The sequence below is a fragment of the Berghia stephanieae genome, chromosome 1 (genome assembly GCF_034508935.2).
Source record: "Berghia stephanieae isolate SIO BIC M18660-M18661 chromosome 1, UCSD_Bste_1.3, whole genome shotgun sequence".
Taxonomy (NCBI): Eukaryota; Metazoa; Mollusca; class Gastropoda; order Nudibranchia; family Aeolidiidae; genus Berghia; species Berghia stephanieae.
The window spans coordinates 83,239,713-83,265,000 of NC_088360.1; the positions used below are offsets into that span (position 1 = coordinate 83,239,713).

The window sequence follows — 25,288 nt, forward strand, 5'->3', positions numbered from 1 at the left end:
CAAAACTTACCTTATTATATGAGATCTTGAGATTCTTATCCAATCATCGATTGCTCGTTTGACAGTTCGCTTGTGAACAGTTAGGAGACCATCTCTTGATTTATGGGCAGGCGGCTTTGCGTAAAGGCGGTGAGTGTTGTATACATCAAAGAGTACCGCTGACCGATGGGTAAATAGTGGTTGTGTAACCCAAAAGCCCTGCCGTCTCGACTGCAAGGTCTTGTATGTAATAGTTGCGTCACCATCTCAAGGCTCAGGAATTAATTAGTGAGCTGATTCAAACAATGTGGGTTTCAAATTTATCGTATACGTAATCATTTGGAAGCTACAGAGAAAGGTGTTTTTGTGTAATCCCTTTCACACACACACACGCGCGCGCGCACACACACACACACACACACACACACACACAAACATATACAAACAATACACAAACAATACACATCCCTGGTCATCTATTGCCTATATTATTAATGTTAATATATACATCCCATGCTGATTGTCACTTCCCCCCCCCCAACCATTTCCACCATCCAAGTACCAGCGGCCTTTTCTCTTTGATTTCGTATCATGGTCTACCCGAAGCCCAACACCTCGATCGTTTGTGGGTCAACCCACCCCCCCCCCCCCCCCCCCTCCCCCCACCTTCCCCCGTAATCAATTTATAATTTTCTCTCTGTATAGAGCGCCACATGCACAATTATATACTATTGAATGACACTGACCTTGCCCCTCCCCTAACACAAGCCAACAGCAACCCAAGCTATCCTCTATCACGTGACCTTAGATCCGATGCTGCATACCGCTTGAGAGTCTTCACTATCCAGATCTCGTTCATGGTCACGTGAGAAGGCTATATCCGTTCGGGTTCGGCGTTCGGGTTCGGCGTTCGACCCGATTTCGTTAAAAGCCTATTGACCACATTTACCTGACGAGTCTCAAAACTATGATAAAGTAAATTGCGAATGCCAGAAGTACGTTATGTAGACACCTTCAAATCGAAAGTTAGGATAGATTGCTACAAGCACATTTCGATTGCCTCACGTTGTAAACAAACTGGTTGATCGTTTCTTCACTGATTGAGTACCTGATTATAAGGCACAATGGTACGTAGCCTAACTAATTCCCGTGCAAATCAGGACGTTTTCTGCCATTGTTTTGCTCAAGCCCAAGCGAGTTTGCTGTTTTGTGGCGATTTACCTTCATTTCGATTCTTTGAATTTTTCCGCTACCTACGCCACGCCTGCCGAAGTTTCTTCTTGATAATTCACTTCTACTTAATAATTCAGTGTATTGCCCTGAAGTCATATTTATTTAAGTTTTTTCTCCTCTGTCATTTACTGATTGAAAATCAAATTTGCTCATTGCTACATTATTCTAATGTTCTCACAATGGCTGAGCTGTTAGTAGATCGCAATTCAATTCAGACTTGTCGAGCATCGATAAAGATGTGAGGAATAAATTCAATTGGTCATGGCTAGAAGTTAAAGATGATAATGGTGATTATTTTTCTGACTATGTCAAAAAAATTCCAGAGGCAGGAATATGACTTTGATGAAGTCATCTTTACCTATATGAATGACATGCTTATTTAGCATTCCTTCTACATCAAATTATGGCAGTCATACTTCCAGTAAGAAATAACACCCACCATTTTAATGTATTGTATTTATCACTCTGCTCTCCAATGATGGGAAATTCCATGAAAATGTCAACCGAAGGGGTGTTTTACAAATTTTTAAGAACATATTAAAATTTGGTACCAATTTGTTGGAAAATCATTCAGGATTATGAATATAAGGATATTTCGTGCATATTTGTGGTACAGGATGCTTATTATAGCTTTATGTAAGGGTATCCCCTATTTGAAGAACAAAAAGAATATTTTCTCAATATTATAAATCTTGCAACTTCTACAAAATTATAGCCACTTTTGTTGTTGTTTATTGATATTAAAACAATGATAAGTATCAGGAACCTATATAAACATTCAAATTTACGATTTTAATGAAATGTTGTCCTCATCGGTCGTTTTAACGACCTTGGGAAATTGTATGTCAGTCCGTTACCATTAAAACAGTATTTTTTCATCTACGAAAGATGTGATTGTTGTACAGACTCACTATTTCAGATTTTCTGTTCTTACATGAATGGCTTTAGCACTGTAAGATAATTTTTCAAGAAATTTATCATTTAAGGTACTTTTGTTGGGTAACGGACTGACATTTTTTAGGGTAACGGACTGACAGTAACAGACTGACTAATTCTATTTTAATTCAAAGACAATATATAAAAGTTGTTTTTTAAGTCTCAAGAGTAATGTCCACTCCAATGTGTTTCAACTGACCAGGCAGCCATTTTATAAACATTTGGATCATAAAATTTCAAACACTGGTCTTCAACATCAAGCCTGCTATTTTGCAATAGGTAAGTTGAATCTTTTAAAGCTTGTGAATCTTTTTATCACTTGAAGATTTTTGCTATGTTTGAATTGAGGGAAAAACACTGTTTTTTGTTCTATAATATCCTTATTACAATGGAGCCAGTAGTAGTCTTCTGTTAAAGGGGCAAGAAGCCCTGGGAGGAAGAAAAAGAAATCAAACATTTAAATTAATGTGAAAAACTTTTGAGTCACTGAGGCTATAAATGTAGTGGGTCAGCAAGCTGTTTAGCTGTGTATAATGTCAATATTTTAGTTGTTACAAAGTAAATTGATACAAGTTAGAAATTAGTTTTATTTTCTTAGTTTTGCTGTATTATTTTTAAGAAAACAAGATTTGCTTTTTATTCCGATTTGACTTTCATAGCTTATGATGTAATTTCGCTCAATTTTCTTTATTCACGGGTTCAAGATGCCTATTCTATCCATGGTTCAAAAGCAGAGGAATTATCAAGAAAGACTGAAAACTGATGGGCATTACATTGTTAAGGAAAAAGATAGGCAACAAAAAGCAGGAGTCTCAAAGAAAACTTGAAAGCGATTGTAAAGGATGCTTAAAAGAAATAACGGGATTTTTCAAGCAAAATGGAAAAAAAAAGAGAAAAGCCGATCAATCTACAACTCCAAAAGAAAGTAAACCTAGCACACCTAAATACACATCTGCCTCACATTTCAGCACAGGAAAGTAAAATACTGAATTCAACTTTGAGTTTGAGTGTCTACAATCCTCCCAAAATTTAAAACAAAAAATTAACTATGCCTGTACTGCTAAGGGCATCCAATCCATCAACAAATGGTTTTTGAAATATTTTAATCATGGAAATGGGCTTTCAAGATGAAATAAAATAATTTGATCGAAAATTTCTATTTGGACAAGAAGTACTCTTGGCAAGCACCAAGGGAAAAAGATTTCATAATTGTGAGAGATGAAAAAAGAGAAAGGACGAAAATTCAAAAAAGTTTCTTGTAAAAGAGGTTGTCAATTGTTAGTGAATTTCATCCAGGAATTTAAGTTTATTTTGCTCCCACACTCTGCATAGGAAAATGAAATTTTTGAAGATCTTTCTCAGATTTTATAACTGGCTTTCTGGTCAAGTGCAGGTGAGGAAGAGATTGACTGCCAATACTATCGACCAGTTTGCAGTGACGGTCATGGCCTATTGACAATTCCTAAGCTTGAGGAATCAAGATGAAATACAGAATAAAAATTAAGCTTCAAAAATAAGTACCAAAAGAATGTTAAACCTTCCCCAGTTTTAAAGTCCTTTCTTATCTACATTTTTTTTTTTTTTGGATAATTTAATTTCATAGTTGAAATAAAGTTCCCGTTTGGCTTTGACAGAATAGATTTCAACTCCACGAATCATTATTTCATTATTTAATTTTTTCAAAAGCAAAGTTGGGATCGAGGTAATCAGATGTCACCCATCGAGTTACTCATCATGCCCAATGTAGCTTGACATCCATATAAAGAAGAGTATTGGTTTGATCAATCACACTGGGTATTCAGTGTTGCTCATAATTACATAATTTGTTCTTTGCTCTGGATTTTATGTAGTAACCATTATTCTGAGTAATAAAATTCAGAGGTGTCAGTCCGTTACCATCCATTTGTCAGTCCGTTACCGACACTTTTTCAGAGACTGCAGATTCAAATTTTGGAGAATCTTTTAAAAATTGCAAGTGGGTTGTAGAACAACATCTCGTGGTTACTATAAAAGAACTTATTTGTTACTGGAAGGTTTAACTTCAGAAAGTTTGATCCATCTACATATAAAATTGAAAAAGATTGATTTTCTGATGTCAGTCCGTTACCAACATTATAATGTCAAAAAAATTCAAGTTGATACAGATTCATCTTTATCCTTTTGATATATGATAAGGGCGGACATGATACATATCCATGGGAAATATTAGCTCCATACAATAAATACATTGCATTTCAGAGCACGAAATGTATGCATTTTTGGTCTGATTTGTCAGTCCGTTACCCGTGGAATTTCCCTGATGCCCTTATTTAAAAAAAAAATAATTGAATCTTCAGTTTGTCGAGTTTCAGTCAATTTTTATAGAGCTCATTTACAGGTCTATTGCTAGGTCTTCTATCATTCTATCCCTCGCTGTCTTTGTTCTTGATTGAGGTTGCTCAGTTTTTGATGGTCCTGGCAGGGATCCTTAGCTGGGAAGGACACAGTCGAATGTATGGTACTGGTACCTTTTTGAGATCAAGATCAAGAGAGAGAGAGAGAGAGAGAGAGAGAGAGAGAGAGAGAGAGAGAGAGAGAGAGAGAGAGAGAGAGAGAGAGAGAGAGAGAGAGAGAAAATCACACGGGTGGCAGAAGAAGGCCACTTGCTATGTATTCTCTCCCTCTCTGTCTTGAGATTGCTCAGTTTCTGGCTCGGCCTGGCAGTGATACTTAGCTGGGAAGGAGACAGTCAAGTGTATAGTACTGGTATTTTGAGAGATACTATTTAAAAAAACAAACAATCTCTCTGTACTGTTATGTTTTATTATAATTATTAGATTTGAATATTGTATAATGTATATTGCACTTTGTGCCTGGATGAGATTTTGAGGAAATGTCAAATTCGGCCCGTTGATGGATTGCTTGTGGAATCTTCTGTTCCCTATTTGAACCAACCCCTTTTATCTTCTTTTTTCTTCAGTGCTTTTAACTTCTTATCTACAACTTTCTTCTGTGATCACATCTTCCTATTTACTGGGGCTGAAATGACCTAATAGTGTTCAAGCACTTGTAAAACTCCTAAAATCAAAACAAATCAAAAGATTACGACATGTTTCATAACTCGTCTTCTTTACTTTGAATCACGATTTGATTTGTTATTTTTGTATTTACATTTGGATTTTGTTTGAATTTATTTTTTTCATTTTGTGGACTTAACTGGGATTTAATAGTGAAAAATTCAAGGAGAATTAACATAATGGATGGTGTCATCTACGCATCTTTCCGTTCTTGGGAAGTCAGTCAAGATGGCATTGAACCAACGATTGTAACCATCACCAGATGAGAGAAACCCCAAATGGTATGATGAGTGTTGTGAAATGTCTGTCAGACTTTTTTAGGAGAAGCTATGGTACCCATTCCATGCATCAGTCATCAACTTACACTTTCTTTTCAAGAACCTGACACGAGATGGAAGGGAGCTTTTGCACAGAATGTTTTCCTGGTTGTTCCATCGTGCTTGTGAGTCGCCACCATGTGATGGCACCAAGTCACAAGGACTCTGTGGGGTAGCCTTTCAATTACACCAAAAGCCTTGTCTCTGAGAGTTTGTTGCATACCCTTGGAATGGCTGATTCATCACTGAATGTCCATCAGTGGACCAGACATGCATGGTAGGGGCCGGTGGGGACAAGTATTGAAAGTGAAGCTTGCATACCGGTCAAGCAAGCTTTACCACTGGAACCAGCACTGGAATATAAAGACTTTGATTTTAGATTTGTAAAATAAATACTATTATTTCTTATTTTGCTCCTTTTATGGTATATCATTTCAGGATTAGGTACATTCAATCTCAAGATGTCATCAGATTTCCCTAATGGCCGTGTAATTTTAAAGCAACGTCCTGGTATGTGATTAAAATATTTACTGAAAAAAATTTCCAAGAGTCATTTTGTTAAATTGAGATATTTTATCTTTTTGTTTTTAAAAAAATGCTTTTTAATTTATAAATATTTAATTTAAAATATGTAAATTTTATACTCTAATGTTTTTTGTACCTAAGAGTTCTGACTCTAAATATTTATGTTATTATGTTGAATTATGCAGTCTGCTTAAAGTCATCTCTTTGGTACTAAAATGAATTCTTAATTTAAATTAAATTGATTTGTTCTTTTCCAGCTGATACAATGTTTAGGATGTAAAAAAAAAAACAAAAACAACTTATGTGCATGCTTTAATTAGTGAGGCTCAGTGGCCCATGTGGCCTGTTTGGGGAAATAAATAACATTGTGGGTAAATCTGTGGAAATGCTCTATATAAGTGTTCATTTTTAAAAAGTTACTTTTATTGATACTGACGATTCTTATTCAACTATTTTCAAAATCTTGGTAGAAGGTGGGAATGATCTAAGAAAATTTTGGTTCTGACATTTTTGTTCTTACCCCACTACACCCAGGTGTGAATGAGAACTTGGGTATAGGCAATGATGTATTTTGTAAGAGTTTTGTGTTTATACAAAGGATACCTAACAAAGAACTGGTACTGTGTAAAACAGGAAATATTTTTCCATATGGCCTGTCAGGGAATTAAATGAAGATCTGTGCAAATGACCTATATAAATGTTCATTTCTTTTTATATAATTTGTGTCTCTTTTTAATTAATTTTTAGAATCTTGGTAACAATACAGTAATCCTATCAGCTCCATAAGTCTTTCCTAAGTTTGGAATACTTTGAGAAATTTCAGATTGACATTTTGAAGAGAAAGTTTTAAAACGAGGTTGGCAATTGCTATGACAAATTAACATGATGTAATAGCGATAGCATAGATACAAGCCGAATGATAATCATGCATTTTTTGGGATTATCCTGATGATCATTGTACTTGTACCTTACCGCTTGTCAGACAATCAGCCAGAAGTTATTTGTGTCTGAGTTGTATAGAAGGTACTGATCTCATATGTGGGCCAAAGACATCCAGTGCTGTAGCCTTCATTAACTTGAACCTGACACCCTAAAAATGATGTCATAATACAAGGTGATCAACCATTGCATTCGTAAACTAATAGTAATAGCTTGACACTAACAAAATTTAGGTCACAGTAAAATGCAGCCTCCACCAAAAGAAAGTAAAGATGAGTTGTCATTAGTAGTAGTAGCTCAAGGAAACAAGTGATCCAATCGATTAAACTATTGAATACAACACACTATTCACTTTCTTTTGGTAGTGGCTGCATTTTATTCTGACCTAAATTTTGGTCGGTGTCAAACTATTTGTTTACGAAGGCTATGTTGTTACTGGAAGGTTTAAGATTGTCAATCAACATTATAAAAATATTTGGCATCACTGAAAAGTCTTGATGCCTATTGGATATTTCCAATTGTAATGAACACACCAGTAGATGTGTGCAAGTAATTCTTCAATGACATCACCAATTTCATTATTTTTTTATCTGCCATTTTTTGTATTTAGATCATCCACTTTTACAATGTCAGTCAGTCTTGCAGAGTTGACCTTAAGTGGAAAAAATCTTTGAAGCTGTTGACCTCATCAGAAATCCATTACATATAATAAAGCAGGTAAAAGCAGGACCACTGTTGGGTTTTCGCTTCAAGCCAGAGTTCATTTCTTGGATTGTGGTATTGGACTGGATGACAACGACAGCATATGGCAATTCCAACAATGGCATCCAATGAACATTTTCAAAAAGACTTGAAGACCTTGAATTTGCAGATGACCTCACCCTCCTCTCACACCGCCTACAAGACATGCAGAACAAAGTCACGGCCCTGGAAAAAAACAGCTCAACGAGTTGGTCTCAAGAGTAGTGAAGAGAAGACAAAACTACTGCGCTTAACTGCCAAACAAGAAGCACAAATCAGCACCATCTCTGACACAGCAATAGAAGATGTCAGGGAATTTACGTACCTTGGCAGCAAAATCAGTCAGTCGGGTGGAACTGATGAAGACATAATTTCTAGAATCAAGAAAGCATGCCAGGCCTTTGCAATATTAGGGCCAATATGGAAAGCGCCCTTCATATCCACAAACACCAAGCTCAAAATATTTAGCACTTATGTTAAAGCAGTCCTGCCCTATGGGTCAGAGACTTGGCGAATAATCTTGACCACATCAGTCAAGATACAAACTTTTGTCAATCGCTGTCTTCGACAAATACTCAGGTTGAAATGGTTTGACAAAGTGCCAAATGCTGACCTTTGGACAAGAACAAACCAAGAACAAATAGATGTCCAGGTCAGACGCAGAAAGTGGAGATGGGTTGGCCATACCCTGTGGAAAGAGCCCTGCAATATAACCAAGCAGGCTCTCGAATGGAACCTACAGGGCAAGAGGAAACGGGGTCGTCCAAAACAGACGTGGAGGAGAAGCCTTCACCAAGATTTGAGCATCTCCAATCTTACCTGGAGTGAGGCAAAGGTCTGTGCCAAGGACAGAAGAAGATGGAAGAGTGCTGTTGAGGCCCTATGCTCCGCCAGGAGCCAAGAGGCATAACTCAAATAAGTCAGAGTTCATTTCAAGTGAGTTGAATATTTGTTGATTGGACTACAGTAATTGATGTGTTTCTTGTTGTATTACTGTTTGTGCAGGGAAGGATGGAGAGCCACAAGAAGGCAATTTTGCTTACTCTGACATCCCTTACCCTTCTGGCCCATTGTCAACAGGACAAGTGCTGATCAAGAACATTTTGCTTTCTGTTGACCCAGCTCTTGTGAGTGGTTCATTTTTCTGTTAACAATTTCAGTAGTAGTTGATCTCTATTCCAATGAATTCCAAGCTGCTTGGAGCTGTGGACTTTAAAAAGCATTGAACAAAAACCGAATATAACAACTTCTAAAAATGATAAAATACTTAACACAAACCGGTTTGGGCTTAAAATCCTTCTTCAGTCAACAACAAAAATAATTAAAATTGATAATTCTCCATGTAATATCCAAGAGACAGAAGCTGATACGTCTATGTAATCTAACCTGATATAAATTTTGTCTTACAGTATTATCCATTGTTATTACTCATTTTGATGTCTAATTAAGGTAAAATAATTTTAGTACCTCTCATCATTGGATTTGTAATGATTAATGTACACCCATCTTGATCAATGGATTTATCATGGCATTAATAAGTAAAAAAATACATAAGTTATTTATCTTGATAATGTCTGGGTTATTAGATTCAAGTTTGATAAAATCTTGCAATCTAGTCATTCTTTTGCGAATGCTCATTGTTGGATTTTTAAGTAAATTTTTAAAAAGTATTATTTAAGTAAGTATTGTGTGGGATCTTATTTATTTGATTTTATAAGAGGGGAGGAGAGGAGGGGGGGGGGGGGGGGGGGGGGAAGGGTCAACAGAACAAAATTTGAAATGAGTTGGGTATTGTTTTAGCTCTCTTGTGTTACTAACATTTTCACAGAATCTGCAATTATTTATTGACAGCGATGCAGGATGAATGAAGAATCTGGTGTTGAATACATAAAAGCTTGGGAGATTGGAAAAACAATCACAGGCGTCGGTGGTGTCGGTGAGGTTGTTGAAAGTTCTGATCCAAACCTTAAAGCTGGAGATGTGGTAATTCCCACGTTTGAATGGCCCTGGGAAAAGTATTTCATCTTATCATCATCTGAAGTACAGAGGGTGAGTCTAATAAATAAATTTTAAAAAAATCAAATAGTTCAAAGTATAAAAAAAACTAAAACAGACAAAACAAAAACAAACAAAAAAGATTTTTTAAAAACAACAAAAACAAAGAAAGCAAAGTGCACTGGATTGTGGATATATTTAAAAAATCTTTTTTCTGTGTGGGCTGTTGTCTTTCTATTTGTTTTTATTCTCGATTTGATAGATGATCTTTCCTCCCTTGTAATACAGCAATTCTCTGTCGATGGTTTTATTATATTTTCATTCAAGGTACCCCTAATGTCAGAACAATATGAAAAGAAAAAATGGCTTATTCCAAACCTGCCAACCCTCCCTGTTGCCATCTCATTTTTAGAATTATGGAAAAGCCTTCTACAATTAGATTCCATAAGTCTAATCTCACTTTCATCTTCACCTCATGGGGCGGTGTAGTTTAATTTATATGATTTTTCTTGATTGTTTCTTTGTTAATTAAAGCTGTAAATAAATATAATGTTATCCATTTAACTGGTGTGCCTATTAGGACGTGTTATCGGATTACTTAGTAGAAAATGTCAAAAATTCATGTTGGTCCCAAAATAATAAAGATACACGGAGAAGTAATCTCCTTGTCAGTAGTTTTGGCCTTATCATTAAATTGTATCCAATTCAATCCAATATACACTGTTGCAGCTTCAGTACTGAAGATAGACACAACATTTGTGTGGCGTGGGATGGTGTTAGGTTATGGCAGAAATGTTTTCTAATTGATTAGTAAAAATTCTCATAACTGTTAGAATGTCTCAAGTTGTTGGGAAGGAAATTCAATATCCTTATTGTATTTGGTAAAAGGACTGACTGTGTGCATTAACTCGGGAGTAAGGTGGTCTATAGCAGCGCTTCTTTCTTGTGTTTAGTTAGTGACCTTTTATTGGGATGGCTGTTTGTCCTTCTATGCTTTTAAAGAAGATCTTCAGTTTCTGATTGCTCCTATCTTTCAATGTTACCTGGCTGCTCTCTGCCATCATGATTGTATCTACCTTTTTAAAATTATTTTATTTAAAGAGAGGTGAATTCAGTCTTGATGTTCATCCCAAACCCGAAGATAAATTATGTTCTAGTGTTGAATATTTAACAAATTTGTTTAAAATGTAGATTTATTGTAATTATTGTCAATTAAAAAAAAGTTTCTTTTCTTTCTTTTTAAAAAAAATTTTTTAGCCTCCCATAGAATTATCAGGTATAGACCAAAAACTCTACCTCAGCCTTCTTGGTCTAACCGGTTTGACTGCATACCTGGGCATTACAGAGAGGGGTCATATAACCAAAGGAAGTAATCAGACTGTGGTTGTGTCTGCTGCTGCAGGATCCACTGGAATGATAGCTGGCCAGGTTTGTACCAGTGTCATCAACTTGGTAACGGAATGGGAAAATGAACAATGAATGGAATTTTTCCTGAGAGTTATATAAAATAAATAAAATAATGAGAGAGCACAAATAGAGAAGTATCATAATATTGCTTTTGTTCCAATGAAACTATAATGCAGTGCGTAGCTTTTCGCATTGTTATCATCAATTTCCTATTTTAAAATTATTATCCATTTCATTATAGTTTTACATTATATATTGATCGATTTGCATATCAGTCATATTGTTTACCCTTCAGTTCTTGTCCAACTTTGAAATATATGTATATATAAATGGAAATTACATGTCAATGAATATTCAAGTAAATTTGAAAATGCTATGTTATTTTATTTTTTGAACACTGACATGTTGTCCTTTTATTTGGCTCATCTGTGATGACTGAATGAAAATTTGAATGCATTCTCAAAAACAAGGAAGAATTTGGCCTACTGCTGCAAAACAGTATTAAATTTTGGGTTATGACGATGATAGTAATTTGAAAAATAATGGACAATATGAGGCATGGATTCCATTTACATGTTTTATAGACTGCAATTGATATAGTTCCTTTAAATGACAGAAGCTAAAGTTGCACAATTCACATCATTTCACCTCAAAAAATACTTTTTGATACCTGGTTTACTCTGTTGTTATACCGTTTTCAGTCAATTTGTCACAAATAAAGATACCTCGTATTCTATTTCCTCATCTTATACATCCCATATATCATATTAAAAAAACCCAAGTTCATGTATATGGGATCTACTGATTGCATAACATTTGGGGCCATATTGATATTTGTGGATAGACCAATTGCATTCTCATTAATTTATTTGACTTAATTAGACTCCACCAGGATGCTGTTTATGCAATGATGAACCACGTTACTCACATTATTTACATAACGATTTGTTCTGTAACCAAATATTCATGCAATGCTCTTTTGCCAGAGGATGTGAGTTCTGTTTAAGACATTGTTTTTGAATGACAACATGACCCTTTCATGAGTAGTCCTGAAATCTAATGGACTTATTTGTATTTGTTGCCGAGTGGACATGGGAAATAAAATGTTGATAATTGAAAGTTCTGAAACAAAGGCAATTGTTTTCCGGTAACTGTAGTATATTATTGTAGTTATGCGCTTTGACTGCTAATGAAGTCGATTTTTGCTTAATAATTTCCTTCCTTTTTTTTCTACTATTTTTTACAGACAGCTAAAGCAGAGGGCTGTGGTTTCTTAGTTGGTATTTGTGGCTCTGACGCAAAGTGCAAGGTGATAACTGAGGAACTCGGATTTGATACTGCTATCAATTACAAGACAGAGAATGTTTCTGACAGATTGAATGCGTTGTGCCCAAAAGGTGTTGATGTCTATTTTGACAATGTTGGTGGTGAAATAAGTAACACAATTATAAAAAAGGTAACTCTTGCGGTAAAATTTCCAAATTGCTGACAGAGGTGTTTTTATTACTTTTTATCATCGAGGAGATGATTGTTGTGTAAAACTTAGATTCTATTTATGATTTATAAATGTACAGACCATAATTATTTTATAATAGCAAAGTCGATTTAGACACAGAAATAAAGTAAATTATTATGCTATGGGCTTTCATTTTAAAACTCCTCCCTCCCCAAGATAAGTAGGCTACATATAAGTAATCTGTATTCTTTTTCCAATCTTTATTTATCTAAAACAAAAAAGAAAGAAAAGAATTGGTTAAAGAAATAAAGAAAAAAAAAAAAAAAGAAAAGCAACTCTATATACAAAAACAATCAATGAATTTACCATACAGAACGAATTGTTTATTTGTCAGGGCTTTTTATTTTTTGGCCTTTAAAATTCTTAACAAGTTTTCAGGGACCATTGATTTATATATGGGTGTATTGCAATACTATGATATTTTGAAAAAAAAATATGGAGGAATAAACACTTCTTTCATTGTTTTGTATTTATTAAACGAGTTTCAACGATTACGTATTTACTAAGAAATGATAGCGTTTTCCAATGAGAGGGGTGGAATAAATTCATTTTAATAATTTTTTTTCGGGTTGAATATTGAAAAACAAACCATAAAAAAACTGACGGTATTGCACCAGATTATAGATTTTTATAGTGTTGAAAAAGATTTGACAAAATTAATACTTTCTCCACCCTTTTTTAAACCTTTGAGAAACTATTTCTGCTATTCAATTGATGCTAGACTGAGTTTTTCGATTGTTTTATATTATTTAACATAAGAGAAACTGATGAAACAACGTTTTTGCATAGGCTTTTTTTTGTAGTGAATGTTATGAAAATGACCTCTTTGCACAGCCTCATATATTATATTTCAGATGAATCAAGACAGTCATGTTGTATTGTGTGGACAAATAGCAGTTTATAACAAGGATTTACCTTATCCACCACCGATTCCTGAAGAAGTTACTGCCCTATTAAAAGATAAAAACATCACCAGGTGAATTCTAGAATGATAAACATATATTGAATATGAATGTTATTGATGTAATCAATGTAAAATATCTTGAGAATTTACATTCTTCCCATTCGCTCCCATTCTTTTATTATTTTGTTCCATCCGTCTTCTCATACTTAACCTCGTCCTCATCCGCCTCCTTTTTTTTTTCCTCATCTGCCTTCCCTCCTCCTTACTCTCCACTTTCTTCTCTACCTTCTCCTTCTCCTCCAGTTCCTCTTGTCCAATATTACCCTATCATTAATGATAATAAAAGCATACGCCTTTACGAAGCGCTAGTGCTGCCAATCCTTATGTACAACTGTGGTACATGGGGTCTTACAAAAAAGAATTTGGACACCCTGGACTCCCTTCATCGCAAACAATTGACATGCAGAGTACAACCAGTTAGTATGCGTATAAGAAACAAAAATGGAAACTGTTCGGACACGTGCTCCGGCGAGATGAAAATATTCTAGCACAAACTTCAATGGATGATTACTTCAAACAAGGAGCTAAATACAGAGGGCGTACACCAACTTCACTTCCAACAACATTGAATCAAGATCTCAGAAAATATCAAATACATTTAGAAACAACAACCGAAGAACTGATTTCAACAACACAAGGAAACATCCAACTCTCAGCACCTTAACACACATGATGGCATTCTAAAGCTCAGAACACTTGCACTAGGCAGAGATTTATGGAGGCAGATTACTAACTGGATAATAGAAACAGACTGACATTCTCGAAGTGATGCACACATTCACGACAAGGGCCCATAGAGACTGCGCAGCCATATTTATTTAATATTACCCTATTCGTACATTCTCTGATGTGTTAATGTATCATAATCACCCCTTGCTCTTCCCTTCTTTGTAGAGAAAGACCAAAAAAAAAAAAAGAAAAGAAAAAAATTTAAAAAAGAAAACAAAACAAAAATAACACAATAACAAAACAAAACAAATAATTATAAACCACTTTGAACAATCTGATCGTTGTTTTAATAGTTCAAGAAAAATAATTATGGATTTTATTCATCATACCTGCAGGGAAAGGTTTCTGGTGCTCAACTATAAAGAAAAATTTACCAGCAGTTTATCTAAACTGATCGAGCTCTACATGAGTGGTAAGATGAAGGTGAGTGTTTTTAGTATTTAATAAATTTGATGTCGACAGTGGTCTCAGCCTAAATGCTCAGTCTGCTTAGGAACTCAGTTTTGACATGCAATGCCAAATTTCCCATACAAAATGATACCCTCTAAAAGCAGTCTTTTGAAATGCACTCCACCTTCGACCTCTTTTTTGTTTGTAGAATTATCTAGAACACTAGACTGTAAAAAAACCCGTCCCCTATTTGTCACCTCTTACGCTTGGAAAAGGCAGCTTCACTCTTTCCCTAAATCTGCAATATGATATCTTTATTGTAAATGAAATTCAAAGATTATCACATTGCTGGTTTTACAGACACATTTTCTTGTCAGTCTTTACTTTATTTGTGCCCATCACCGTCTACAAAATTATGATTTGGTTGGGATCTTGTTGTGTAACAACGAAAACAATATGACTTGATGGTGATGTTTCTGAATCATTAATAGTTGGATTAGAATACTGAAAATCATCTGGCCCTAGAAAAACAACTTTTTTTCTCCACAAAACTGAGAATCATTTTCAACAATTCTAAAGCTACCAATTACCTGAAAGTATTCTCTAAAAAGTCTTGACTTACAATTAGATAAACATTGAGATTTTGAGAGATTGGAGCAATTGGTAAAAGCAGAAAAGCTCAGTTGTATATAGGTCGCCAAAGGATTTCAGTCATTATAACTTACTCTGAATTTCCAGGTATGCATTTTACTTAAAGTTAGAGGGGAATGTTTTTACTATTATTTTGGCTCGACCTTTTCCATATTAGTTCAGAAAAGTTGGAAGAGTAGACATTTATATCAATGATGATGAAAAGGTGAAGCACTGGAAGAAAAGAGAATATGAAATTATATTGTGTGTGGGAGGACAAACTTGAAACTCGCCTGGAATGGCACCCTCCAACTCCTTCCAAACTCTCTCTCTTATCGCCATGCAGAAGGCGACGTTCCTTGTTTGTCCTCCCAGACACCATATTTTTTATAAATTGTTTTCTTTTGGTAATTATTTTTTTATTTTTCGTTTGTCACCTTTTCATTATTGATTACCATGTTGAAATTAGTGCCTGGTTTGGCTAATTTTCATAATATCACCTTGTAACTTTACCCTTTGCATTACATGGAGACATCTATACCACTTTAATTAGTTTATTTGTTTCTATACATTGCAATATACTATTATCTTATATTATATATATATATATATAATATATATATATATATATATATATATATATATATATATATATATATATATAATATATAATATATTATATATATATGTGTATATAATATTATATCGCAATGTATAGAGGACTGTGTCTTCAGTTTTGAATACTACTTTCAGCATCTTTTTGCAATATGACAATGAGGCTCTGATTGCAATATTTCAATTATTTCATTGAAATCGTCCTGAAACTGAGTTATGATCACATATTCGAATTTGGACCGAGCTTGAGCAGTCTTATTGTCTTTTAGATCTTTAATTACATTGCATACCATGCATTACGCCACAGAGATATTCTGCATGGAAAGTGACAATACAGTAGAACTCGGAAATAGCGAGTTCGACGGGTCCACTCCTGATTACTCGCTATTTCCGAGTTCTCGCTATTCCCGAGTTGCCAGGAAAGGTCACTCGACTGGTGGAAGAAAAGGTTATAATATTGCTGGTTATTTCCCTCAAGTGTGTAATTCGAGTAAAAGCCGTCGCCCCTATTTCAATTTCTTCACAGAAGTGGCAGAATGCTTGGTTTTTTGTTTTGTGTTTTTTTTATTTTTTATTTTATTTCAAGTAAAATCATGACTAGAAAAAACAAGAACATAGAAGTATGTGTGTGTGTGTGTGCGCGCGTGCGTGAGTGTTTGTATGCACTAGGCATGTTTGATTAGGTAAGCAAGCGCATCACTCAATCACTGACCCACTGAAATAATGGTTCCACGCTCCTCTCTCTCGCTGATCGTGTCGTTCGTTAACGAATGCTACTCGCTGACCGATGCTGCGAAGTGAGGCATGTTGACATGTTGGCTGCCAGTGCTTACCTCGCGCGTTGCGTGGCACCACATTGGGTGAATAATTGACCCCCACCCCCAATACACACACACGCACACAAACACATACACCCAACCCCCACCCAAATTTGTTTCGCCTACTATTTACTACTACAGACTAGGCTACTATGTAATATTACTCGTAACGATAAATAAGAAAAGAAAAGAAGCTAGGCTAAAAATATTTAAATCGCCCTTGTCTCTTGTTTTGCTTTACTTCGTTCCCAGTCCTAGGCTGGGGCAGGAAATGCTCGTTATTTCCGAATTGACCTCTTTTTCATACTCGCTACTTTCATGCTAATTTTATTGACTCAAATAAGGGAAAAACACGGGGATTTAGATTTTACTCGCTATTTCCGAGTACGTTACTTTCATGTTCTACTGTATTATAAACAATTTTCATTTTCCTGTTCAAAGAAGTATTTAGGAACAAAGCCATAAACTATCTGATCAGATAGGCTTTTGACAAGGCATAAAAGCTAGAAACTAGAAACAACCAGGTTTAAACAAGAAAGTTTACATACTACTCTTAATTTGAACAAACATTTTGATATGACTTAGCATGTGCCAGGGTTTGCTCACTTTTAATTTCATCATATTTTGTTCTCTCATCATCTTCAGGTAAAATCAACTACCGAGCATGGATTAGAAAATGCACCAAGAGCTTTTGTATCAATCATGTCAGGTGGAAACACGGGCAAGCAAATCGTACAAGTAGCTGAAAGCTTATGACGAGTCATGATAGCCAGATGTGTATGTGATACTACTGAAGTAGTGGATGTGCTGCTAATACAGATGGTGACAGCAGAACATTTTTTACAAACTTCACTCCAATCGGCTGATATAGGATTTGCTTTGACAAACAAAATATTGCTGACTGTATTGTTCATGAAACCGATGTTCAGCCTTCTTGAGAGACTGTGTAAAATTATATACCATCAATAATGCAGCTCGTCCCTTTGCTTTTAAGAACTCAAATAAATATTTATTATAGTGGTTGCTGCCCAATAACACCTCCCTTTTAAGCAACAATAGTTCTGGGTTATTAGACGGAGTGGGATAATAGATGAATATACCATATTAAGGTGGGAAGGGGGGGAGGAAGACTTAAAAATTAACTGTCAGGAAGAAGTATAGTTTTGTTTAATAATTTTTGAATAAGATTCCCAGGTTCTGTTTCATACGTCTTTAGCAGCTTGATTCTATTTTTTTTTCTTCCAAATATAGAGAATAAAAATTAAATAAAATTCCCTTTATTCCGGTTTCTTTGTATTTAGGTCGATTCCAAGTCAAGACTAGAGTAGCTTTAATATCAGCATCAGCGGTACGGTCTTTGCTTTGTACCTGAAAGATACAGAGTTCGAATACATGCTTCCTTGTGTGGCCTTGAGCAAGTCACCTAGCCCTAGCTCAGTTTGTGGTGCTAAATTGTGGCTGACGCCTGGGTTATTCCAGATTGTCCCACCAATAAATAGATTTTTCTCTGAGCAGAAGTAAGCTAGTCTTTCCCCATTGTCATTCATTGTATTTCCTAGACCCTCCTTCCCATAGATGATTACTGTTGCCTACTTTTGTGTTGAGATCACCAAGCACTAGCAGGACATCATGTTTTGGTGTCTGGCTTACGAGCAGATCAGGCATTTCATAGAATTTGTCTTTTTCATCTTATCTTCTTGTGGAGCATACTATACAATTGGATTCAATAGTCTGATGCCCAGCAACGGTGGCCATTGTGGTTCTAAACAAAGAAAATCTGTACTTTTTATTCTTCATGCTGGCTAGAACTTTTCATATATCTTGTGATCAGAATGTGTAAAAGTCAAAACATGATCAGATTTATAGTGTTTTTTTCCCTCTGGATACGCTTTTATGCTCGTCTGAGAAATATTTCATAAGGGCGTCTGCCTTTTGTTCCGATAGTTTAGAGCCAGTTACTAAGTTACCATACGTCATTACGACTGTTGAAGTGTATTACAGTCAGGTTTGTGTACTTAGAATTAAATCTTGCTTTTAGTAATCTCTCCCCTTTTGGCTCACATTTCATGAGTGACGGTTTTATCTTTTTCAAAAGGATGAGGGCAACCCCCTTTTGTCCACTCCACACATCTTACATTGGATGCCAAGACGAAAATGAAGGAAATGTCATTTTTAATCCCATTGTCACACACTATAAATGTTTCAAATTCAACTTAGTCACTTTGTGGTTAAGTAATATAGTGTGTGTGTGTCGCCTGTCTCTTTGAGTAGGGGATATTTGTGATGTGCACGCACTGGGCATATGTGTATACAAACGAGAATAGGTGCTAAAGAGACATTTGATGAGTGAGAGTGAGAGCAATAATGTTGTAACTCCATTGTTGAGGTTATAATACTCCAACGTCATAATGAGAGTTAAAACACTGATCTCACCCAGCACATTGTAAGAATGGATTGGTGCGGTTAGGGCTGGGATTGGTTGGGAGGGGGGAATAGAGAGGCAGACAGAGAGGATTACAGCATTGTGGAGTGGTAGGGTGGTGCAGTGGAGTGTTTTGGGTAATAGTTGGGGGGAAAGGCTGTGGTTTCAACCGATGGTGTGAGACGAATCAGCGCCTAGTCTCTAGTGTGCTATGGCGAGGGGGTGGTGAATAAATACAATTGAATGCATTAGGTAACAGCTCTTTGTAAGAATTACAGACGATGAAATGGGAATTTTATTCCATTATCAGCAATTTTTTCTGCGGTAATTCGGCAATTTCTTTTCGGTTTAACGATAGTTTGGTCGTGGCTTCGGTTTACCAATAGTTGATTAACAAATACAACATTTAAACTTCTTTTCGGTTTAGAGGTTTATCCGGTTTTTACTGTAAATAAATAAATCATCCAAAACAGCATCAGAAATGAATTTTTCCATAATATTTATTTAAATTCAAGGTAAAATGTATATAAATATAAATAATTTTGACAATCAAATGTGAAAGCAATGATTTAAATATTTTAAATATTGTCCTATAAATCAATTTAATTTCAATCTTTTGAATACTGAAGTATACTAGCCCTAGCTCACTTTGCGGCGCTGCACTGCGGCTGACGCCTGGGTTATTCCAGTCTTCCCTTGGAATAGACCCTAAAGACAAATTTTCCCTTGGGGATGAATAAAGGGAAATTTATTTTTTAATTTATTTATATTTTAAATATAATGATGGGTTCACAAATGTAAAAAATAATAATACATATATAATGTGAAACTATTAAAATGAATTTTGAATCGAGAACTTGTGGAAAAATTTAATTAAACTTAAACTACCAAACCCATTTCAAGAAAAACCCAAAACGAAACCCTTTATACTTGAAAAACAAAAGAACAAATCCAATCAATATTAAACTCTTTGGAACGAATATACATGAAGAAGTAAATTGTTGGATTGTATAAAATTAATGTAAAGTTTTGAAGCCTGTGCATTAGCTACCAGTTGGTGATTGAGCAATTGAGCAAGGAATGAATGCTCAGGGAAATGAAATAGTGTAAGATGAAACAAAAGATAATTCAAAATTGTAATACCAAAAATGGCAGAAAAAAAAGAGACAATAGTTTTCATTAATTCAAGAAAACCCAGAGCGAAACCAATTGTACATGCAAATAAATACAACCAATTATAAACTTCTGAAAACACGCAAGGAAAATAAGATATCAGATTCAGAAAAATCTTCACCTTGTACTTGTATACTTAATACAAATGATTCAAATTCAATGTATATACCAAGTAGAGATTGCAATCGATATCCACGGTGACTGATCGATTTTACTCAAATTTTTTTTTTTTTTAATAAACTTTTTCTTCTTTAAGATATCAGCCAAAAATAAGACAATTATAAATAGTTTCATTGTAAATGATAATTCATAGAGAAAAGAAACATAATTACAGTGACAAAATTAACATGTACAACACGGGTCAGCGTCTCGGTTGTCTTCCAAAGAAAACACGGCCCTTAAAAACGGAGCCAACAACTTATACAAAAATAAAAAGGAGAGAAAAAGCTACATATAGCACCATAACCTATGTCAAGCAGCATTAAGCTTGATAATTGGTTGGATAAGTGAGAATGATATCCAAACTTTGATCCGGCATTGTGTCCTTAGGTAAGGCACGTTATACATTTTAATATGAATCACTTGACCATGGGATGATGACATACATTGTATTTTAAAGACATAGTGTACTGTGCGAAATGAAAAGTCAGTTCTTTATGCATTGTAAAGCAAATTGAATATGGTAAAATAATAGGAGCCGGACATTTAAACGTATATGTATATTTAGACATTTTAAAAATTTAATTTGTACAATTTGTAATTTATGGAGCTGTAATAGTTTATGGTACAAGTCTGATGTTTGAAAATCTGTATTTTATTCATTTCATTATTTAAAGTTTTCAAGGTACTTTTACACTCCAGGCACTCTATATATTATAATGCAGCTGTACCTTATGTTGTTTTTTCTTTACACATGAATCTCAAATACATTTAAACAGACATCATTTGGCCATAATATATAAATAAAAACGTAGACCAGTGATCAATATTAAGTATACACGTTACTCATTTTTTTGTTAACAAAATCGTTTTAACACTTTACTATCACACCAATAAACCCAGTAGTTTCCCCTGCTGGCACAACCATTTTGGTCTGCCTTGTCAAAATTTCAGTACATGCACTAACATGCCTATATCTCAATGACTATGGCATAGAATTGCTTCAAATTTTCAGACAACACACTTAAATAAATAAGAAATGCATTGGCGTAGTTGCGGGCAATTATTAATGAATAAAATTTTTTTTTTAAATTATCAAATGTTAAATTTTACATTTTTTTTTTGCAAAAAAAGTGGTTCTTTGTCAAATTATTGTTTATTAAATATTACTTTAAAACTCAAAAAAAATCAGATTGAAATAAATGAATCAATAACTTAACATTGCAAAAATAACAGTGTTTCTTGTCATGTGGGTCCATATTCGATTGTGATTTTGTTTTGATTACATTTTTTAGTACCAATTCTGGTCTGCCTTTTCAACATTTTAGTGCATGTACTAAAATGGCCATATCTCAATGACTATGGCATGGAATTGCTTCAAATTTTCAGAAAATACACTGAAATGACTGACAAACACATTGATATAGTTTATAGCTATTATTCAACATTGTTAGATTTTTTTTAAAAATTAAAATTAAAAAAAATTGTTTGAAATTTAAAAAAAAAAAGTTTTTCTGTTATTGACAAATAATCATTACCTATAATCCCCATAAAACAGATTGCAATGGATGAATAAACAATTCAACATTGCAAATAAACAGTTCTTGTTGTTATGTAGCTCCAAATCTGATGGTTTGTTTTTATTTCATGATAATCCGAAAAATCAAAGAATTCACTGCTACTTCAAAATAAAATGAATTTTCTGCTACCTACTCCAAAATAAAATGAATTTTCTCCTACTCCAAAATAAATTGAATTTGCTGTTACTCCAAAAAAATAAAGGAATTTGCTGCTACTCCCATAGTGTGGAAATTAATTATAATTAAAACATTCACAATCACAAATTTCCAAGAGCCGCTCTGGCTTTTTGATAATCATCTTCCGTGTGATACAGGCGGAAGCACGGTTCCACGCAGAGTGGTGCATTGCATGGTGCACAGTAGTAACTTGTTTGCCTCCTTATCATGTGCTTGCAAACAATACATCTTGTTCGCTCCTTTGTTGTATACTTTCGAGGAAAATGATCAAATTGTGAAACCACCAAACGAGGATGTGCAGCATTGGGCCGCGACTTCTTCTTGTGGTGACGGATCGCTACATTCGGCTTCACAAGCTGATCAATAAGCTCCTTCCTGAAGGCTTTGACGGCAAGAACTTTTCCATTTCCCTTTCGTTGCATATGTTGTTTGTAGCTGATGTGTGCATTGACGAGGGCGACTTCCTTGACGTAATGGTACAAGGCAAGGTACCATTTGTAATTTCTGTGAGGGTAGTAGTAATTGATCATGAACTGGTCGAAGTGGTCGACACCACCCATGTATTTGTTGTATCTTTCAACAATCATTGGTTTATGGACAGAACGATATCCTGTTGTGGTGTTCTTCGCCCGCACACGTTTTTCCACAGTGTCGTTCCCGTGAACTGTGCTGAGCAGGTTACATCGATTGGTGTCGTGCCACGTTAGACAGACAAGATTGTCGCTGCGGTAGAATTTTGGGGGATCTGATTTCTTCAGACGTAAATTTTTCTTTTTGAGTGCAGGGGGGAAGCCTTTCCTGTCCTCTCGAACTGTCCCAACAGCACCAGTTTTTTGAAGTTCAAGTGCCTTGAACAGGGTTGGGGATGAGTAGTAACTGTCCATGTAAATGACATGGTTGAAATTTAAGTATGACTCCAGAAGATCTTTCACTACATGGTCAACAAATGTATCTGGCCCAGTAAAATTGAAATAGTTTTTTCCTGTATACACACAGAATTTTAAGCAAAAAAAGGTAGCTGCATCACATAAGGTGAACAACTTGAACCCCCTTTTCGTCGGTTTGTCTGGCATGTACTGCTGAAAATGAATCCTTCCTTTGAATGGGGCCATCGACTCGTCCACAGATAAATGTTGACTAGGGTAGAAATTTGTCCCATATGTACTTTGTGTCAAATCTAGCAGAGGTTGAATTTTTTATATGTAGCCAACCTGACCCCTAGGAATTCGTCCAGTGTTGTCCCTGAAATGGAAAAATGCTTGAAGCATCTTATAATTGTAATAGGGCATAACATCAGAGAAGCAGTTGCCCAAGAGCCAATACTTCTGCCAATGGTCGCTGATGGAAGTCTTGGGATCAATGCCCATGGCTATCTGCAATCCAATGAAAGCACACACTTGCACATCACTGACTGGTGTCCACCTCTTCTTGTAAAAATTGCTATCAGGGAGAGGAGCAAGGGATTGGGCAGCATAACGGTTTGTCTCAGTGACAAGTAAATTTATCACTTCATCAGGGAAATATAAGTTGAAGAAGTCCAGTGGTGTTGGTTCATTGAGATCAACCAACAATCCAGAGCGCTTCGTGAAAGGACCTAAACACGTCGATCGATGACTCTCACCTTCGTCAAAACGCTCCCAGTCTATATTATTAGATGTTTGATGCTGAGGAAGGGTCTGTCCTGATGCCACGCCCCTTTGTCCACCTCTATCAACTGTATTTCTGGTCGGTTCATGATCAGAATCGTCTCCACTATCACTATCAACATCGAGAAGTCGCGTAACAGTGAATTCAGGATCGTCTGTTGGGAAACTAGCCCATGAATTGACACTTTCTTCCGAGTCAGAGTCATAACGAAACTCCTGGTTATCGTCTACTACGTAGCTAGTCGAGGCATCACCTTCTGCAGCCATGGCAACGTGAAAAAAGTGTCTAAAATCGTCAAAAATCGTGTTAGAATCGTGTTTTTTTTTTCGATCAGTTGAAGAATGGAAACTGACGCTATCGGAAAAACGAAAGTAGGAAGTGCGCAGGCGCAGGAAGAATAACTCTGCTGGCTTTTATCAAACCTTTCCGTAACCAAGGGACGCTGTTGCAATAATGCGTCCAGTGACGACTAGCGAGCTATTTCCGGGTCGCATTATTGCGACGTGTGATAGTAAAGTGTTAACATGGTGTAAACGACCTGCGCAGAAAATATTTATACTTATAGATAAGAGTAGCAACTAAATGTACCCTGAGCAGTAGACACTGCGAAACAAAACCTTTTGTAAACATTTAATTAAATTGACATTGATATTACAGTTAAAATGATGAAAAACTGATAAAAACTACTCGTATTGTTGGGGGTGGGTAAAACCCAGATTATGAGGTTTGGATGAGTGTATGATGTTTAATAACTTGAAAAAAAAGCCGGAAATAAAATTTTGAATTCTTTCAAGACTTACACGACTATTTCGTTTCATTTCTCATTAATCTGTTATATAAAGGCAAAGAGGGACAGAAATGAATATTTTAGATGTTTTTGAGTCAAACATTTTCTCATTTTTTGTGTGATACGAATGTGTGACATATACCTTGTATGAAATATTTGATCCCGAGTATATCATGTGATCTTTGGTTTATATTATCAAAGAACTCTACACATTAAATAATACATGCTAAAAGTTCATAAGTGATCACTTTATCCAACAACTAAAAAATAAAATAAATCAGCTGGAATACAATGTAAAAGCAAATGTAACTACATTTTCCTTTTCAGGTTCCTGAGTGAAATGGCTCATCTTGCTTTATTTGAGGTTTACAATCGGTACCTGTGGATAAGGGTCCAAACAAAAAAATACTTATGATAATGATGTGGTATATTTATGATCCCAGGCTCCAGATAGCCTTCACACTCCTTGGAAACAAATAACCCACCTTTTATGAAATATAAATGATTATGCTGCCATAGTTAGTTCATAAAACTTTTCAAAGTGTTGCCAATA

At 35.3% G+C, this 25,288-nt stretch overlaps 2 protein-coding genes across 8 annotated transcripts in view; one reads left to right on the forward strand and one right to left on the reverse strand.

The window, feature by feature from the left end:
- Positions 1–20,820, forward strand: part of LOC144959303 (prostaglandin reductase 2-like) — a 21,856-nt gene extending 1,036 nt beyond the window's left edge. For 2 of the 6 annotated variants that reach the window (XM_078891866.1, XM_078891887.1), the window contains exons 2-10: positions 2,351–2,427; positions 5,960–6,031; positions 8,732–8,853; positions 9,578–9,775; positions 10,979–11,149; positions 12,375–12,584; positions 13,499–13,620; positions 14,673–14,760; positions 17,436–20,820. In XM_078891866.1, the coding sequence (XP_078747992.1) occupies positions 5,983–6,031; positions 8,732–8,853; positions 9,578–9,775; positions 10,979–11,149; positions 12,375–12,584; positions 13,499–13,620; positions 14,673–14,760; positions 17,436–17,546 (1,071 nt within the window). In that variant the 5' untranslated portion in view covers positions 2,351–2,427; positions 5,960–5,982 and the 3' untranslated portion in view covers positions 17,547–20,820. Of the gene's footprint in view, positions 1–2,282; positions 2,428–5,959; positions 6,032–8,731; positions 8,854–9,577; positions 9,776–10,978; positions 11,150–12,374; positions 12,585–13,498; positions 13,621–14,672; positions 14,761–17,435 lie in introns of all 6 variants that reach the window. The other 4 variants (XM_078891858.1, XM_078891848.1, XM_078891874.1 and 1 more) reach the window with 3 other exon arrangements.
- LOC144959288 (dipeptidyl peptidase family member 6-like) overlaps positions 19,695–25,288 on the reverse strand; it is a 29,206-nt gene continuing 23,612 nt past the window's right edge. For both annotated transcript variants that reach the window (XM_078891840.1, XM_078891833.1), the window contains exon 16: positions 19,695–25,114. In XM_078891840.1, coding sequence (XP_078747966.1) covers positions 25,091–25,114 — 24 coding nt within the window. In that variant the 3' untranslated portion in view covers positions 19,695–25,090. The remainder of the gene's footprint in view (positions 25,115–25,288) is intronic.